We start from the raw sequence: 17,444 nt of genomic DNA, 5'->3' as shown, positions 1-17,444 counted from the left end.
CCTGCCCCCGCTGTGTCCCCGCTGTCCCCAAGGCGTCCCCGCCGTGTCCCCGCGGCTCCCGCCCACGCTGGGGGGGATGTCCCCGTGTGTCCCCCGCCCCCCCCCCCCGAGGCCACCGTCGCCCCGGTGACACCCTTGGGCCGCGGGGACGTCACGAGGAGCGTCACCCGGGTGCCCCCGCGTGTCCCTGAGGTGCCACCGCTGTCCCCGGGTGCCCTCCCCGATGTCCCCAACCCCGCCCCCGCCCTGTGCCCGTGTGCCCCCCCTGCCACCCCCGTGTCCCCAATGTCCCACCGCTGTCACCAGCCCCCTTCCCCTCCTGTCCCCAATGTCCCCCATCCTGATGTCTCCGACGTCCCCACCCTCCACTTTCCCGTCCCTGTCCTTAATATCCCATTCCCAAGGTCCCCGCGGTCACCTCCCCGTGTCCCCATCCCCTCCTCTCCAATGTCCCCAATGTCCCTGTACCCATGTCCCCGATGTCCTCCCGTGTCCCCATTGTCCTGTGTCCATCCCACTGTCCCCATGTCTGTCCCCCCTCCCCATTCCAATATCCCCATGTCCCCAATGTCCCCGTATCCCCCCTCCCAGTGTCCCTGTGTCCCCAGTGTCCCATGTCCCCAGAGCCTGACGCTGACGCAACCCCTCGGGTTCCACATGCGCATTTATAATAATAATAATAATAATTAATAATAATAATTAATAATAATTAATGAGGATGACGGGGGGGGGCGGCGCCGCCCGCGCCCCCAATGCACTAAAACTGCACCTGCTGGCCTTGGGGACAGCGGGGACACGGAGGGGACACGGCCCGGCCCTGATTGTCACCGTGCCACCATGGCCCCAGCACCTGGGGCCACTCCGGGCCGTGTCCCCGGTGTCACATCCTCGGCGTCACATCACGGTGTCACATCCCCGGTGTCACATCGCCATGTCACATCCCTGGTGTCACACGCCGGTGTCACATCCCTGGCGTCACATCGCGGTGTCACATCCCAGGTGTCACATCCCTGGTGTCACATCGCGGTGTCACATCCCTGGTGTCACATCGGGGTGTCACATCCCCAGTGTCACACGCTAGTGTCACATCCTGGTGTCACATGTGGTGTCACACGCCAGTGTCACATTGCAGTGTCACATCCCTGATGTCAGACGTCGGTGTCACATCCCGGTGTCACATCCCTGGTGTCACACGCCAGTGTCACATCCTGGTGTCACACGCCAGTGTCACATCCCCAGGACCAGGCCCTGCGATGTCGCGTCTGTGACGTGTCCGTGTCCCCAAGCCACTGCTCCGTGTCCTTCAGCGCCGTGTCCCCGTTGTCACAGCCTGGGGACATCTCTGTCCTGTGTCATCCCGGTGCCATCCCTGTGCCACCCCCTGGTGCCATCTCTGTTCTGTGTCCCCGTGTCACTTCCCGGTGTCACGTCTATCCTGTGCCATCCCGGTGCCACCTCTGCCCTCTGTCACTTCCCGGTGCCACCTCCATCCTGTGCCATCCTGGTGCCATCTGTCCTGTGTCACCTCCCGGTGCCACCTCTTGTTCTGCGTCCCCGTGTCACTTCCTGGTGCCACCTCCATCCTGCACCATCTGTCTTGTGTCACCTCTTGGTGCCACCTCCGTCCTGTGCCATCCTGGTGCCACCTCTGTCCAGTGTCACTTACTGGTGCCATCTCGGTGCCATCCCTGTGTCCCATGTCCCTTCCCAGTGCCATCTTCGTTCTACGTCACCGTGTCACGTCCCAGTGCCATCCCAGTGTCACATCCTGGTGCCATCTCCATCCTGTGACCTCATGTCACATCCCGGTGCCATCGCTGTGTCACTGCCTGGTGCCATCTCCATCCGGTGTCCCCGTGTCATGTCCCAGTGCCATCCCAGTGTCACATCCTGGTGCCATCCCGGTGTCACCTCTCGGTGCCATCTCCATCCGGTGTCCCCGTGTCACATCCCGGTGCCATCCCTGTGTCACCTCCCAGTGCCATCTTCGTCCTGTGTCCCCGTGTCACATCCCAGTGCCATCCCAGTGTCACATTCTGGTGCCATCGCTGTGTCACCTCCCGGTACCATCTCGGTGCCATCCTGCCGTGTCCCCTCGCTGTCACATCCCCGTGCTGGCTCTCCACGCTGTCCCATCCCGTGTCACATTCCTGCGCCGTCGCCGTGTCCCCGAGTGCCGTCGCCGTGTCCCCTCAGTGTCTCCTTGGGGCCGATTGCCGGCCCCAGTGCCACACCCGTGTCACACCCGTGTCACATCCCCCAGCCATGTCCATGTCCCTGGGCCACCTCCCAGTGTGTCACGTCCGAGTGTCACTTCCCAGAGCGTCACTTCCCAGTGTCACACCCACGCTGCCACCTCCCCGTCCTGTCCCCACCCGTCGGGACACACACAGGACCCCGTGGGAAACTGAGACACGGCCAGGGGGACACAGAGGGGACAGGAGTGTCCCCTGGCCTCGGCAAGGTGGGGACAGCGGGAGGGGACACGCTGGGGACACTCCAGGCCAGGCCAGGGCTGTGATGGCCGTGGCAGCGTCACCGTCAGGGCGGACGTCACACGGGGGTGGCACAGCTGTCACCACCCCCAGCAGATGTCACTAGTGTCCCTGTCCCAGGGCTGTGTCCCAGTCCTGGGTGGCCTGGCTGTCCCTGTCCCTGTCAGTGTCACAGGGGATGGCCCGGCTGTCCCCAGTGGTGTCTCTGCTGTCCCCGGGATGTCCTGGTTGTCCCCGGTATCTCCAGAGGTGTCTCTGCTGACCCCGGTGTCCCAGGAGATGTCCCAGGGCTGTCCCCGGTGTCCCCGTGCCGGGTGTCCCAGTGCCAGGCGCTGTCCCGGGGCCGTCCCCGCTGTCCCTGTCCCCGGAGGTGGCCCGGCTGTCCCCGCTGTCCCTGCAGGGCGTGGCGGCGCCGGGCGGGCGCTACCTGGTGAAGAAGGGCAGGTGGTGGCCCAGGCCACCCCCCGGGCGCGGGGACTCTGTCCGGGCCATCACGTCCTTGAACCAGGTGGCCACGTCCACCTCCAGCGTCTCGTAGCGCTTGATGAAGGTGTGCTCCTGTGGGGACACGGGGACGTCAGGGACATGGGGACAGCAGGGACATGGGGACAGCAGGGATATTGGGACAGCAGGGACATGGGGACAGCAGAGACAGAGGGACAGCAGGGGAATCAGGGACATGGGGACAGCAGGGGACAGCAGGGACAGCAGGGGACACGGGGACAGCAGGGACATGGGGACAGCGGGGACATGGGGACAGCAGAGGACGGCAGGGACAGCAGGGGACACGGGGACATCAGGGACAGAGGACCAACAGGGATATTGGGACAGCAGGGACGTGGGGACAGCAGGGACATGGGGACAGCAGGGACACGGGGATAGCAGGGGACATTGGGGGATATGGGGACAGCAGGGACAGCAGGGACAGTGAGGACACGGGGACATGGAGTCATTGGGGATATGGGAACAAGCAGGGACATGGTGACGCTGGGGACATGACACGGGGACGTGGTGACACGGGGACATTGGGGGATGTGAGGACGTGGGCACTGCAGGGACGTTGGGGGACACAGCTTGGGGACATGGGGATGGAGCACCGAGGGATGAGGGTCTGGGGACAAGGTGGGGACAGGGCCATGGCCTTGGGGACACAGGGACACTGCAGACACACGGGAGGTGACAGGGACCTGGGGACCCCCGGGGACGGTGGCATCATGCGCAGGTCCCCACAGGTGACACACACAGCCCCTGGGGACACGGGACAGGGAGGGGGTGGCCGTGGCTCTGGTGACAGCCATGATGGGGAGGTGGCCCCAGGGACACGTGTGACAGGGGACAGGTGTGACAGGGGATGGGTGTGACAGGTGTGACAGGGAGAGGTGACAGTGACAGGTGTGACAGGTGACAATGACAGCTGACAGATGTGACAGTGCCAGATGTGACAGACGACAGTAACAAGTGACAGGTGTGACAATGACAGGTGACAGGTGACAATGACAGGTGTCACTCACCAGTAACTTGTTGTACTTTGGTCTCTTCCTGTGGTCCTTGGTGAGGCTGGGGAAGGGGACAGGGGGGTGAGCACCTGCAGGACCCCCAGGCCTGTCCCCCCTGTACCCTGTGTGTCCCCACATCCCCTGTGTGTCCCCAGTGTCACCCACCAGTCACGGACAAAAGCCTGGAAGTCCCTGGAGCACCCTGGGGACCCCTGGGGCTGTGTCCCCTCCATGTCCCCTCTGTATGCCCATGGCCCCATGTCCCCCGTGTGTCCCGTGTGTCCCCATGTCCCCCATGTGTCCCCTGGGTGTCCCGGTATCCCCGTGTCCCTGTGTTCCCCGTGTATCCCCAGTGTGTCCCCGGGTGTCCCAGTATCCCCATGTCCCCCGGGTGTCCCCGTGTCCCCCGGGTGTCCTCATGTCCCCCGGGTGTCCCCGTGTCACGCACCAGTCGCGGACGAAGGCCTGGAAGTCCCCGGAGAAGCCCATGGCGGGGGGCAGCAGGGGCGGATCCTCCTGCAGCACCTTGGTCAGCACCTCGAAATCCGTCTTGCAGTTCTGGTACGGGAACTGCCCCGTGGCCAGCTCCACCTGGGGACAGGTGTGACACACAGGTGTGACACAGGTGTGACACAGGTGTGACAGGGACAGCAGTTCTGGTACGGGAACTGCCCCGTGGCCAGCTCCACCTGGGGACAGGTGTGACACACAAATGTGACACAGGTGCGACAGGTATGACAAGTGTGACAGGTGTGACACAGGCAGGTGATAGGACCAAGTGGGGACAGTCGGGACAGTTGGGGACACATGGGGACAGTTGGGGACAATCTGTGGCCAACTTGGGGCTGGCTGGGGCCAGTTTGGGGACCCTTGGGGACAGGCTGGGCACAGCTGGGGACAGCCTAGTGACAGTTTGGGGCCGGCTGGGGACACCTGGTGATGATCTGGGAACACCTGGGACCAGTTTGGGGACACTGGGGACAGCTGGGGACGCTGGGGTGGGTCGGTTGGGGACAGCTCAGGACCAGTTCGGGGACAGTTTGGGGACACTGGTGACAGCTGGGGAAGCTTGGGGACACTGGGGCGGGTTGGGCCAGCTGGTGACCATCTGGGGACAGTGTGGGGACAGTGTGGGGACAATGTGAGAACAGTCACTCACCAGGGAGATGCCGAGGCTCCAGACGTCGGCCCGGATGTCGTAGTCGGGCTTGGTGGGGTCGGGGGGGTCGATGCGCTCGGGCTGGGGGGGATGGGACGGGGAGTCGGGGGGCACCGGGGGGGCACGGACCCCCGAACCCCAAAAACCCGACATGGGGGGACCCCAGACACCCCAAACCTGGGGGGACCCCAAAATCCCACACCTGGGGGAACCCCGGAACCCCAAAATCCCAAATCCCAAACCAGGGAACCCCCAAACACCCCAAACTCCACACCTGGGGGACCCTCAGCACCCTCAGACCTGGGGAGTCCCCAGAACCCCAAACCTGGGAACCCCACACCTGGGGAGACGGCAAACACCCAAACCCCACACCTGGAGACCCCAAAACCCCACACCTGGGAATCCCCAAACAGCCCCAAAGCCGGGGACCCGCCCCAACACTCCTCCCCCAATCCTGGGGACCCCAAAACTCCCCTGAGCCCCCCAAACCCCACTGTGGGGCTGGGGGATGTCCCTAACCTCAGTGTCCCCGTGTCCCTCCAGTGTCCCCATGTCCCCGTGTCCCCCCAGTGTCCCCGTGTCCCCCCAGTGTCCCCTCACCGCCATGTATGCCGCGCAGCCCGCGCTCCGTGTCTTGGCCTTGGAGTCCACCAGGCGGCCGCTGATGCCGAAGTCGCAGAGTTTGATCTGGCCCCGCTCGTCCAGCAGGATGTTGGAGGGCTTCACGTCCCTGTGGATCACGCCGTGCTTCTCCTTCAGGTACAGCAGCGCCTTCACGATCTGGGGACGGGGAATGTCACCTGTGCGTCACCTGTGTGTCACCTGTGTTATCTCTGTGTCACCATCACACTGCTCACTGTCACTGTCACCCCACCCAGGACACCCCCATGTGTCACCCCGTGCTTCTCCTTAAGGTACAGCAGCGCCTTCACAGTCTGGGGGTGGGGAATGTCACCTGTGTCACCTGTGTGTCACCTGTGTCACCTGTGTGTCACCTGTGTTATCTCTGTGTCACCATCACACTGCTCACTGTCACTGTCACCCTGCCCAGGACACTCCGTCCCTCCCTGTGCTTCTCCTTCAGATACAGCAGCGCCTTCACCATCTGGGGATGGGGAATGTCACCTGTGTGTCACCTGTGTCACCCCCACTGTTTGCTGTCACTGTCACCCTGCCCAGGACACTCCGTCCCGCCCGTGCTTCTATTTCAGGTACAGCAGCGCCTTCACCACCTGTGGGACAGGGACAGTCCCCAGTGTCCCCAACATCCCCAGTGTCACCACCACCATCACCTTGACCAGGATCCCCCTGACTGTCCCCAATGTCCCCAGTGTCTCCAAGTGACGCCAATACCCTGAGTGTCCCCAGTGTCCCCAGTGTCACTCACGGCCACTGTCATCTTGCCCAGAACCCCAGGGTCACCCCGCCTGTCCCCAGTGTCCCTGGTGTCCCCAATGTCCCCGCTGTCCCCAGTGTCACTCACGGCCACCGTCATCTTGCCCAGAACCCCAGGGTCACTCCGCCTGTCCCCAGTGTTCCCAGTGTCCCCGCTGTCCCCAGTGTCACTCACGGCCACCGTCATCTTGCCCAGGATGCGCTCGGGGATGGGGCCCTGGATCCTCTTCTTGAGCTTCTCGGCGCAGGTGCCCATGAGCTCCATGGCGATGAACACGTCGGTCTGGGGACACGGGGACACTGCGGGGACTGCGGGCACTGGGAGGGGCTGGGATGGCACTGGGATGGCACTGGGATGGCACTGGGGGGCACTGGGGGGGCCACGGACAGACCCAGCCCTCCAGCCCTCCACGTGTCCCCAGGTGCTCACGTTGGTGACGAAGGTGCCGAAGCACTGCACGATGGGTACCCAGAGCCCCAGGTGTATCCCAGGTGTGTCTCACATATCCCAGCTGCCCCCAGGTGTCCCCAGGTATCCCAGGTGTCCCTAGGTGTCCCCAGTTGCCCCCAGGTGTCCCACGTGTCCCAGGTGTCCCCAGGTATCCCCAGGTGTTCCCAGCTGCCCCCAGGTGTCCCCAGGTATCCCAGGTGTCCCTAGGTGTCCCCAGTTGCCCCCAGGTGTCCCACGTGTCCCAGGTGTCCCCAGGTATCCCCAGGTGTCCCCAGCTGCCCCCAGGTGTCCCCAGGTGTATCCCAGGGTGTCCCCAGCTGTCCCAGCTGCCCCTAGGTGTTCCCAGCTGCCCCCAGCTGTCCCCAGGTGCTCACGTTGGTGATGAAGGTGCTGAAGCACTGCACGATGTGTACCCAAAGCCCCAGGTGTATCCCAGGCGTGTCTCACATATCCCCAGCTGCCCCAGGTGTCCCCAGCTGCACCCAGGTGTCCCCGGTGTCCCCAGGTGTCCCAGGTGTCCCCAGGTGTCCCCAGGTGCTCACGTTGGTGATGAAGGTGCCGAAGCACTGCACGATGTAGGGGCAGTCGTGGCTCTTGAGCACCACGTCCAGATCCATCAGGATCCGCTTGTTCTCCTCGCGGTTCCCCGAGCGACGCATTTGCTGGGGGGGGCACGGGGTCACCATGGGGTCACCGTGGGGTCATGGGGGGTCACCGGGGAGGTCACAGGGTCACCAAGGGGTCACCGGGGGGTCATGGGGTCACCAGGGGGTCATGGGGGGTTACCGGGGGGGTCATGGGGTCACCAGGGGGTCATGGGGGGTTAGTGGGGGGTCATGGGGTCACCAGGGGTCATGGGGGGTCGCCAGGGGGTCATGGGGGGGTCATCGGGGGTCATGGTGTCACCAGGGGGGTCACCGGGGGGGTCACAGGGAGAGTCACAGGGATCACTGGAGGGGGTCACAGAGGTCACCAGGGGGTCACAGGGTCACTGGGGGGGTCACCAGGGGGGTCACAGGTGTCACTGGGGAGGGGGTCACAGGGGGGTCACCAGGTCACCAGGGGGGTCACTGGGGGGTCATTCAGGGGTCACGGGGCGACCAGGAGTGTCATGGAGTCACCAGTGAGGTCACCGGGGGGCCACGGGGTCAGCGGGGGGTCACAGGTCACCCCGATGTCCCCAGGGCAGAGACAGGGCCCACCTTGACGGCGATGACGTGGCCGGTCTTGCGGAAGCGCATCTTCCACACCTGCCCGCAGGTGCCGCTGCCGATCTCGCCCAGGTTCTCCAGGTCGTTGATCTCGGCCTGGTACCGCTGGGGGCAGCGCAAGGGGGGGTCAGGGACCCCCTGGGAGAGCCCTGTGCTCACCTGGGCCCCCACAGCCAGGTAATCCCTCCCACCCTCACCTGTGCCTCAGAGCCAGGTAACCCCCCCACTGTGCTCACCTGGGCCCCCACGGCCAGGTAACCCCTCCCACCATGCTCGCCTGTCCCCCCACGGTCAGGTAACTCCTCCCACACTCACCTGTCCCCCCACAGTCAGGTAACCCGCCATCATGCTCACCTGTCCCCCACGGTCAGGTAACTCCTCCCACACTCACCTGTCCCCCCACGGTCAGGTAACCCGTCTGTTTCATGATCTCCTGCAGTTTCTGGTCGATCTCGATGCTGGGGGGGGCAATGGAATAGCTCAGCCAATCAGATCAGGGCATGAGAAGAGCTCAGCCAATCAGATCAGAGCTAGGGGCATGGGGAGAGCCCAGCCAATTGGCTCAGGAAAGGGGGAGATCCCAACCAATCAGCTCAAAGCACAGGGAGAGTCTGACCAATCAGCATAGGGCATGGGGAGAGCCTGGCCAATCAGCACAGGGGGAATCAGAACTCAGGCCAATCACAGCAAAGGAAATCCCGCCTGCCTGGGGCTCCTTGTCACCGGACCAATCAGGGGCTCTTACACTCCTGGCCAATGAGCACACAGCTCTCCTGCCTACCCAGCCAATCAGCAACTGGCATCCTCTGAATCATCAACCAAGCAGCTGCTGCAGGTTCTGTTGCTGCCAATCAGTGCTTGAGATCACCCCAAAGCTCTGACCAATGAGAACACAGCACTCCTCAGAGCTCCAGCCAATCAGAACCTGTGAGCCCGCAGAGCAGCAGCCAATCAGCACCCGCAGTCTCCTGAACATCAACCAATCGCTGAGCAAAGCCTCATGTCCAGCCAACCAGAGCACACAGGGCCCTTGGCTCTCCGGCCAATCAGAGTAAAGGATCTCCCTGGATCTCTGGCCAATCAGAGCACAGGATGTCACTGAATCTCTGGCCAATCAGAGCACAGGATGTCCCTGGATCTCTGGCCAATCAGAGCACAGGATGCCACTGAATCTCTGGCCAATCAGAGCACAGGATGTCCCTGGATCTCTGGCCAATCACCACCAACAGACTCCTGTCCATCCAGCCAATCAGCACAAGCCTCCTGCTCAGCCCATCAGTTCATGTTATCTCCCTGCAGTTCTACCCAATCACTGCATGGAATCCTCCCTGATCTCTGGCCAATCAGAGCACAGAACCTCCAGCCAATCAGGGCACATGACCCGCCCCTAGCCATTCAGAGCACGTGATCCTCCATTGGCCAATCAGAGCACAGGATCTCCACAGACCTCTGGCCAATCAGGACACATGACCCTCCTCTGGCCAGTCTGAGCCTGGGATCCCTCTAGACTGCTGGCCAATCAGGGCACAGGATTCCCCCAGACCTCTGGCCAACTAGAGCACAGGATCTCACCAAACCTCTGGCCAATCAGGGCACGTGACCCTCTGCTGGCCAATCAGGACACAGGATCCCCCCTGAACCCTCTCGCCAATCAGCACCCAGGACCTCCCCCATTGGCCAAGCAGCACCCAGGGCCTCCCCCATCAGCCAATCAGCACTCAGGACCTCTCCCATCGGCCGATCAGCCCCCAGGCTCCCCGCAGTCAGCCAATCAGGGCTCGGGGGCGTGTCCTCACCTCTCCAGGCTGCGCGGCACCAGGAAGGGGGGCGGGGGCAGCCCCAGCATCTGCCGGGGCCGGGGCGGGGGCGCGGGCTGGGGGCTCTCGGGGGGCCCCCCCCGGCCCCCCTCGCTCACCAGGGGCAGCTGCAGGGCTGGGGGGGAGAGCACAGTCAGCGACCCCAAAAACGGCGGGAGAACCCCGAAAGTGGGGAGAGAACCCCCAAAATGGGGAGAGAACCAACAACACTGGGGGGAGACGCTTCAAGGACCCCAAAAACGGAGAGAAAACCCTGAAAATGGGGAGAGAACTCCAAAAATGGGGAGAAAACCCTGAAAATGGGGCAGAACCCCAAAATGGGGAGAGAACTCCAAAAATGGGGAGAGAATCCTGAAAATGGGGGAGAACCCCAAAAATGGGGAGAGAACCAACAACACTGGGGGGAGACGCTTCAAGGACCCCAAAAATGGAGAGAAAATCCTGAAAATGGGGAGAGAACTCCAAAAATGGGGGGAAAACCCTGAAAATGGGGCAGAACCCCAAAACGGGGAGAGAACTCCAAAAATGGGAGAGAACTCCAAAAATGGGGAGATGACCCTGAAAATGGGGGAGAACCCCAAAAATGTGGGGAGAACCCTGAAAATGGGGGGAGAGAACCCCAAAAATGGGGAGAGAATCCTGAAAATGGGGGAGAACCCCAAAAATGGGGGGAGAACCCCAAAATGGGGAGAGAACCCTGAAAATGGGGGAGAAGCCCAAAAATGAGGAGAAAACCCCAAAAATGGGGGAAGAACTCAGAAAATGGGCAGAGAGTAGAGTGATGGACCCCAAAAATGGGGGGAGAACCCCAAAAATGGGGGGGAGAACCCCAAAAATGGGGAGAGAACCCAAAAAAATGGGACGAGAACCCCAAAAGTGGGGAGAGAACCCTGAAAATGGGGGGAGAGCAGAGTCTGGGACCCCAAAAATGGGGGGGAAAACCCTCAAAACGGGGAGAGAACCCCAAAAATGGAGGCAGAACCCCAAAAATGAAGGCAGAGAAGCATCAGGGACCCCAAAACGGGGAGAAACCCCCAAAAAACAGAGAATCCAAAAAAAGGAGAGACCACCCCAAAAACGGGGGGAGACAAAACCCCCCCAAACGAGACAGAGAACTCCGAAAACTGAGAGATCACCCCAAAAAACGGGGGGAGAAAACCCAAGAACGGGGAATGAACCTCAAATACGGGGGAGAGAAAGCAAAAATGAGGTGGGAACGTAAAAAAAAACGGGGAGAGAACCCCAAAAATGGGGTGAGACACAGCAGGAACCCCAAAATCCATGTAGGGGAAAAAAAAAAACAGTTAATAACCCCAAAATTGGGGAGGGGGAACAAAAAAACCCCCGTCAGGAACCCCAAAACTGAGCAAAGGCTCGTCGGGGACACCAAAAAAAGGGAACAGACGCATCAGGAACCCCCAAAAAAATGAGAGAGAAAAAGGTCAGGACCCCCAAAAATGGGGGGAGAGACTCCTCAAGACCCCCAAAGTGAGGGGGGGGAAGGTCAGAACCCCATAAACTGGGGGAGACCCCACCAGTTTGGACCAGTCCGGCCCCATTTCCGGGGGTTCTGCCCTATTTTTCCCCAGTTTTGGCCCTTCCTCGCCTCCTCTCGCCTTTTCCTGCCCCGTTTTCCCTCTCCCCGCCCCTTTTTCCTGCAATTCCTCCCGATTTTTCCTCGTTTCTCCTCCTCCTGCCATATTTCTCCAGTCCCTTCTCCTTCCCCCATTCCTGCCCCATTTTCCTCCCCCCAATTTCCCCATTCCCAGCTCCCTCCTGCCCCATTTTTCCCAATTTCCCCCCATTTTTCCCCATTTTCCCTCCTTTTCCTACCCAGCTTCCCATTCCCCCCCATTTTCCCATTTTTCACCAATTTCCCACGGTTTTCCCCATGTTCTCCCTGGTTTTCCCAATTTTCCCCCTTTTCTCCCCATTTCCCCCCCATTTTTCTCCATTCTTCTGTTTCCCACATTTCGCCCCATTCTCCCCCATTTCTCCCCAATTTTCCCTCCATTTTTCCCATTTCTCCCCAATTTTCCCTCCATTTTTCCCATTTCTCCCCAATTTCTCCCCATTTTTCCCATTTCTCCCCAATTTCTCCCCATTTTCCCCCATTTTTCCCCGTTTCCTCCCTGTTTTCCCCACTTCTCCCCATTTCCCCCCATTCTTCCCCATGTTCTCCCTGTTTTTCCCAATTTCCCCTTTTTCCCTCATTCCGCCCCATACTTCCTCGACTTCCCCCATTTTTTTTCCCATTTCCCCCCATTTTTCCCAATTTTCTCCCCACTTTCCCCATTTCCCCCAATTCTTCCCCATGTTATCCCTGTTTTTCCCAGTTTTCCCCCATCCCTCCCCAATTTCCCCCCATTTTTCCCCAATTTTCACCCCATTTTTCCCCATTCCTCCCCATTCTTCCCCAATTTCCCCCCATTTTTCCCCATCTTCCCCATTTCCCCCATTTTACTCCCTTTTTTCCCCAATTTCCCCCCTTTTTTCCCATTCCCCCCAATTTTCCCCATCTTCCCCTCGTTTTTCCCCCATTTTTCCCAATTTCCCCCCATCCCCCCCACTTCATTCCCTTTCCTCCCCATTTCCCCCATTTTTTCCCATCTTCCCCTTGTTTTTCCCCCACTTTTCCCAATTTCCCCCCCGCACTTTATCCCCCCATTTCCTTCCCTTTTTTCCCCATTTCCCCCGTTTTTTCCCCCATTTTTCCCAGCTTCCCCCCCATCCCCCCCCCCACTTTATCCCCTTTCCTCCCCATTTCTTTCCCATTTTCCCCGTTTTTTTCCCCCGTTTTCTCTCCCGAGCGGCCGCATGCTCCACGGGGCCGGGGGGGCCACTCCATGCCACAGCCACGGGGGGGGGGGGGGACTGGGGACACACACGGGGGGAGGGGACACACGGGGACATTCCAGGGTGGGGGAGGGGACAGAGGGGACATTCCAGGGGGGGGATGGAGTTAAAATGGGGCCCCCAAATATTTTTTTTTTGGGGGGGGGGGAAGGACAAAGGTGCTCGGGGTGGGGGGGAAACTGAGGCACGGGGGGGGTTAAAATACAACCCCAAAATTTTTATTTTTTGGGGGCAGGGGAAGGAAGGGATGAAGCTGCTCCGAGGGGGGAAACTGAGGCACGGGGTGGGGGTGTTAAAATGGGGAGGGGTCCCCAAATTTTGGGATTTTGGGGAGGGGGGGGAAGGGGAGGTACCTGCTCGCTGGGACGGAGCGGGAGCGGGGCTAAGGGTGATGACGATGACTGGAGATTTTGGGGAGGGGCACAAGGGGGAAAATAAAAAAAAATGGGGGGGAGGGGGGGGAGAAAAAAAATAAAAATAATAAGAAAAAAACAAACAGAAAAGAAAAAAGAGAATAAATTATAAAAGAAGAGACCGGGGGTGTTGATTAAATTGGGGGAGGCAGAAATTAATTTAAATTGGGGCAAAAATGAATTTAAACTGGGCGGAAATTAATTTAAATTGCGGGGGGGGGGGGGCAAAAAGTTCATTTAAATTGGGGCAAAAATGAATTTAAACTGGGGGGAAATTAATTTAAATAGGGGAGAAATTAATTTAAATTGGGAGAAAATTATTTGAATTCGGAGAAACTAATTTAAATTGGGGGAACTTCATTTAAATTGGGAGAAATTTATTTAAGTTGGGGGGGCAGGAGTTAAGCTAGGGGAAATAATTAATTGGGGGAAATCAATTTAAATTGGGAAAAATTAATTTAAATTGGGAGAAATTTATTTCAATTGGAAGAAACTAATTTAAATTGGGGGAACTTCATTTAAATTGGGAGAAACTGATTTAAATTGGGGGAAATTGATTTAAATTGGGGAAAATAGATTTAAATTGTGGGGAAATTAATTTAAATTGGGGGAAATTTATTTAAATTGGGAGAAAATTATTTGAATAGGGAGAAACTAATTTAAATTGGGGGAAATTGATTTAAATTGGGGGGCAGGAGTTACGTGGCGGGAAATAATTAATTGGGGGAAATGAATTTAAACTGGGGAGAAATCAATTTAAATTGGGGAGAAATTAATTTAAATTGGGAGAAATTTGTTTAAATTGGGGGAAATGAATTCAAATTGTGGGGAAATTTATTTAAATTGGGGAAAATTGATTTAAATTGGGGAAAATTGATTTAAATTGGGGGGGCAGGAGTTAAGCAGGGGGAAATAATTAATTGGGGAAAAATTAATTTAAACCGGGGGGAAATTAACTTAAACTGGGGAGAAATTAATTTAAATTGAAGGAAATTGATTTAAACTGGGGAGGAATTAATTTAAATTGGAGGGAAATTGATTTAAATTGGGAGAAATTGATTTAAATTGGGGGGCAAGAGTTAAGTGGGGGGAACGAATTTTAATTGGGGGGGCAAAAATGAATTTAAACTGGGGAGGAAATTAATTTAAATTGAGGGAAATGAACTTAAGTCGGAAAACAAAAATGAATTTAAATCGGGGGGACAAACGGATTTATATGGGGGGATTAATTAAATTACGGAGGGGTGAGCTTTAATTAGGGTGGGGCAGGAATAAATTGAAATTGGGACAAATGAAACTGAGCTGAAGTTGAGGGGACAGGGACGAAATGGGGGGGGGGACACAAATGGGCTTCAAACGTGGGGGGGGGGAACAGAAATTTAAATTAAATTGAAATGAAATTTAAATTGGGGGGGAGGGGACAGGACCAAAACCCAGAGAGAAAAAAAGATAAATCTGGGGAGCACAGAAATGAATTTAAATTGGGGGGGGAAATTCACCTTAAATTGGGGAGGGGGCACAGGGATGAATTTGGGGGGGGGATGGATTTAAATTGGGGGGAGATAAAAACGAGTTTAAATTTGAAAAAGGGAGAAAAAGAAAGAGGAGAGTAGGGAGGGGACAGGGGGGGCTGCTCCCCCCGGCCCAGAAAATCCCAAAAAGAACTTCTGGAAAAGCTGGAAAACGTTCACTGCGGGCTCCTACCTGGCAGGGGGCTCCTCCAGGTGACAACTGGGGGGGGAAACCCCAGAAAAATCCCACTCCCGACCCCCAAATTCCCCCCTCCGGCCCCCAAAACCCCCCAAAAAACTCTTCCCATCCCACCAAAAAACTGCCCCGAACTCCTAAGGCAGCCAGAACTGCCCCCAAATGTCCCTAAACTGCCCCAAGCACCCCAAAAACTGCCCCAAAATCAACCCCAAACCCCACTAAAAACCCCCCAAACTGTCCCAGAAGTGCCCTAAAATATCCCCAGCCCCCCAAAAGGAGCCGGAGCTGCCCCAAAAATGTTCCTAAACCATTTAAAGGGCCCTAAATCCTCCTAAACATCCCTGGACCCCCCCACAACAAACCAGAACTGCCCTAAAATGGCCCAAAATTGGCCCAAAATGGCCCTGAATTGTCTTCAACATCCCAAAACAGCCTCGGACTCCCCCCAACCCCTCCCCGGCCCCACAAACGACCCAGAAGTGCCCTAAAGTGTCCCTAAACTGCCCCAAACACCCCAAAACTGCCCAAAAAAACCTCAAAACTGCCCCAAACCACCCCAAAACTGCCCCAAAATATCCCTGAACTGCCCCAAAAAAACCTCAAAACTGCCCAAACACCCCAAAACTGCCCCAAAATATCCCTGAACTGCCCCTAAAAAACCTCAAAACTGCCCAAACACCCCAAAACTGCCCCAAAATATCCCTGAACTGCCCCTAAAAAACCTCAAAACTGCCCAAACACCCCAAAACTGCCCCAAAATATCCCTGAACTGCCCCAAACACCTCAAAACTGCCCCAACCACCCCAAAACTGCCCAAAAAACCCCCAGACAACCCCGAAATGTCCCTAAACTACCCCAAACAGCCGGAAACTGCCCCAAACACCCCAAAATTGTCTCAAAATATCCCTAAACTGCCCCCCCAAAATCTAGGAAACTTAGAACTGTCCCGAAATGTCCCTAAACTGCCTCAAACACCCCAAAACTGCCCCAAACCTGCCCCAAACACCCCAAAACTGCCCCAAACACCCCAAAACTGCCTCAAAAAAACCCGGAGAGCTCAAAACTACCCTCAAATGTCCCTAAACTGCCTCAAACACCCCAAACCTGCCCCAAACACCCCAAAACTGCCCCAAACACCCCAAACTGCCCCAAACACCCCAAAACTGCCTCAAAAAAACCCAGACAGCTCAAAATTACCCTCAAATGTCCCTAAACTGCCTCAAACACCCCAAAACTGCCCCAAACAGCCCAAAACTGCCGCAAACAGCCCAAAACTGCCCCAAACACCCCAAAACTGCCTCAAAAAAACCCAGACAGCTCAAAATTACCCTCAAATGTCCCTAAACTGCCTCAAACACCCCAAAACTGCCCCAAACAGCCCAAAACTGCCCCAAACACCCTCAAACTGCCCCAAACACCCCAAACCTGCCCCAAACACCCCAAACCTGCCCCAACCCCCCCCAAACTGCCCCAAAAAACCGCAGGCAACTCAAAACTGCCCCCAAAATATCCCCGAAGTGCCCGAGCCGCACCGAAACGCCCCCAACCCCCCCCCCCGGCCGCCCTCAGGGCCCCCCCAGGCCCGAGCTCCCCCTCAGAGCCCCGATCCGCTCCCCTCCCCCCCCCCCGCGGCCTCCCCGCGGCCGCCCCGCCCCCCCCCCCCCCAGGGCCGATCCCGCCCCGCCGCCCCGGCCGCGCTTACTGGGGCGGGCGCGGGCGGGGCCGATGTCGAGGTTGAGGTCGATCCTCCGCCGCGCCTCGCGGTTCTCCTGCTTCAGCTTCGCCTCCAGCCGCGACAGCTTCTGCTCCAGCGAGGACGCCGCCATCTTCCCCCCGCCCCCGCGTGGCGCATGCGCGGGGCGGGGCTCGGAGGCCCCCGCCGGCCGCCGTACGGAGGGAGAGGGAACGGAGGGCGCCGCCATCTTCTCTCCTGGAATGGTTAATGCGCATGCGCGCGGCGGGGTGTTGTGAAGTGTGCGTCTCGCCGGCCGCCGTAGTGAAAGAGGGCAGAGTGGGCGCCGCCATGTTCCCCCTCCAGCGGTGTTGCGCATGCGCAGAACGCTGTATTCGGAGGTTTGGGTCGCTGTACGGACAGAGGGAGAAGAGGGCGCCGCCATTTTCCCCGGCTGCTATCATTGCGCATGCGCCGGATGGCGGGAGGCAATTATGCGCCTTACCCGCCGCTTTAGAAAAGGGAGAACTGAAGGGAGGGCAAAGGCGGGGATTGAGATTCCTTTGGCCGCTGCAGGAACGAGCGGCGAGGAGGTGAGGAGAGGGCACGGCGGGTTTGTGGCCCCGCTGGCCGCCGTACGCAAAGAGGGTACGCGAACGCCGCCATCTTCACAGGGAACGGCCATGCGCACAAGGAGGAACGTTGGGCCTCGCCGGCCGCCGTAGGGCGGCGGAGACCGATGGAGGAAACGGTGTAGTTTTTGGACCTC

The 17,444-nt window shown here is 58.4% G+C and overlaps 1 protein-coding gene across 4 annotated transcripts; it reads right to left on the bottom strand.

Moving 5' to 3' along the window:
• Positions 1–2,817: 2,817 nt before the first annotated feature.
• On the bottom strand, positions 2,818–16,868 carry MAP2K7 (mitogen-activated protein kinase kinase 7). 4 transcript variants are annotated; one of them, XM_066207700.1, is made up of 12 exons: positions 16,706–16,868; positions 13,234–13,281; positions 10,004–10,139; positions 8,599–8,665; positions 8,199–8,312; positions 7,539–7,658; positions 6,721–6,828; positions 5,751–5,930; positions 5,151–5,231; positions 4,440–4,582; positions 4,007–4,052; positions 2,818–3,053 (listed from the first exon to the last, which is right to left on the bottom strand). In XM_066207700.1, the coding sequence occupies exons 1-12, from the start codon at positions 16,827–16,829 to the stop codon at positions 2,919–2,921; spliced, it is 1,302 nt and encodes a 433-aa protein (XP_066063797.1). In that variant the 5' UTR covers positions 16,830–16,868; the 3' UTR covers positions 2,818–2,918. The 4 variants fall into 4 exon arrangements, with proteins under 4 accessions (XP_066063797.1, XP_066063798.1, XP_066063799.1 ...); XM_066207701.1 differs by lacking the exon at positions 16,706–16,868 and adding an exon at positions 14,998–15,127; XM_066207702.1 differs by lacking the exon at positions 13,234–13,281 and having other exon boundaries at positions 16,706–16,867.
• Positions 16,869–17,444: the final 576 nt, after the last annotated feature.

The sequence above is a fragment of the Chamaea fasciata genome, unplaced genomic scaffold, assembly GCF_029207755.1.
Source record: "Chamaea fasciata isolate MVZ Bird 193981 ecotype frontalis unplaced genomic scaffold, bChaFas1.0.hap1 SCAF_46, whole genome shotgun sequence".
Taxonomy (NCBI): Eukaryota; Metazoa; Chordata; class Aves; order Passeriformes; family Sylviidae; genus Chamaea; species Chamaea fasciata.
The sequence above is the reverse complement of the archived record's forward strand: the minus strand, read 5'-3'. Positions and strand labels throughout refer to the sequence as shown.

Excerpts from the sequence above, each read along its gene's own strand:
- MAP2K7 (XM_066207700.1), bottom strand. The coding sequence starts at position 16,829 with ATGGCGGCGTCCTCGCTGGAGCAGAAGCTGTCGCGGCTGGAGGCGAAG. Across the intron at positions 13,282-16,705 it reads CCCCGCCCGCGCCCGCCCCA|TCATCGTCATCACCCTTAGC; the intron begins GTAAGCGCGGCC and ends CAAAATCTCCAG. Across the intron at positions 8,313-8,598 it reads ACCTGACCGTGGGGGGACAG|CGGTACCAGGCCGAGATCAA; the intron begins GTGAGTGTGGGA and ends CGCTGCCCCCAG.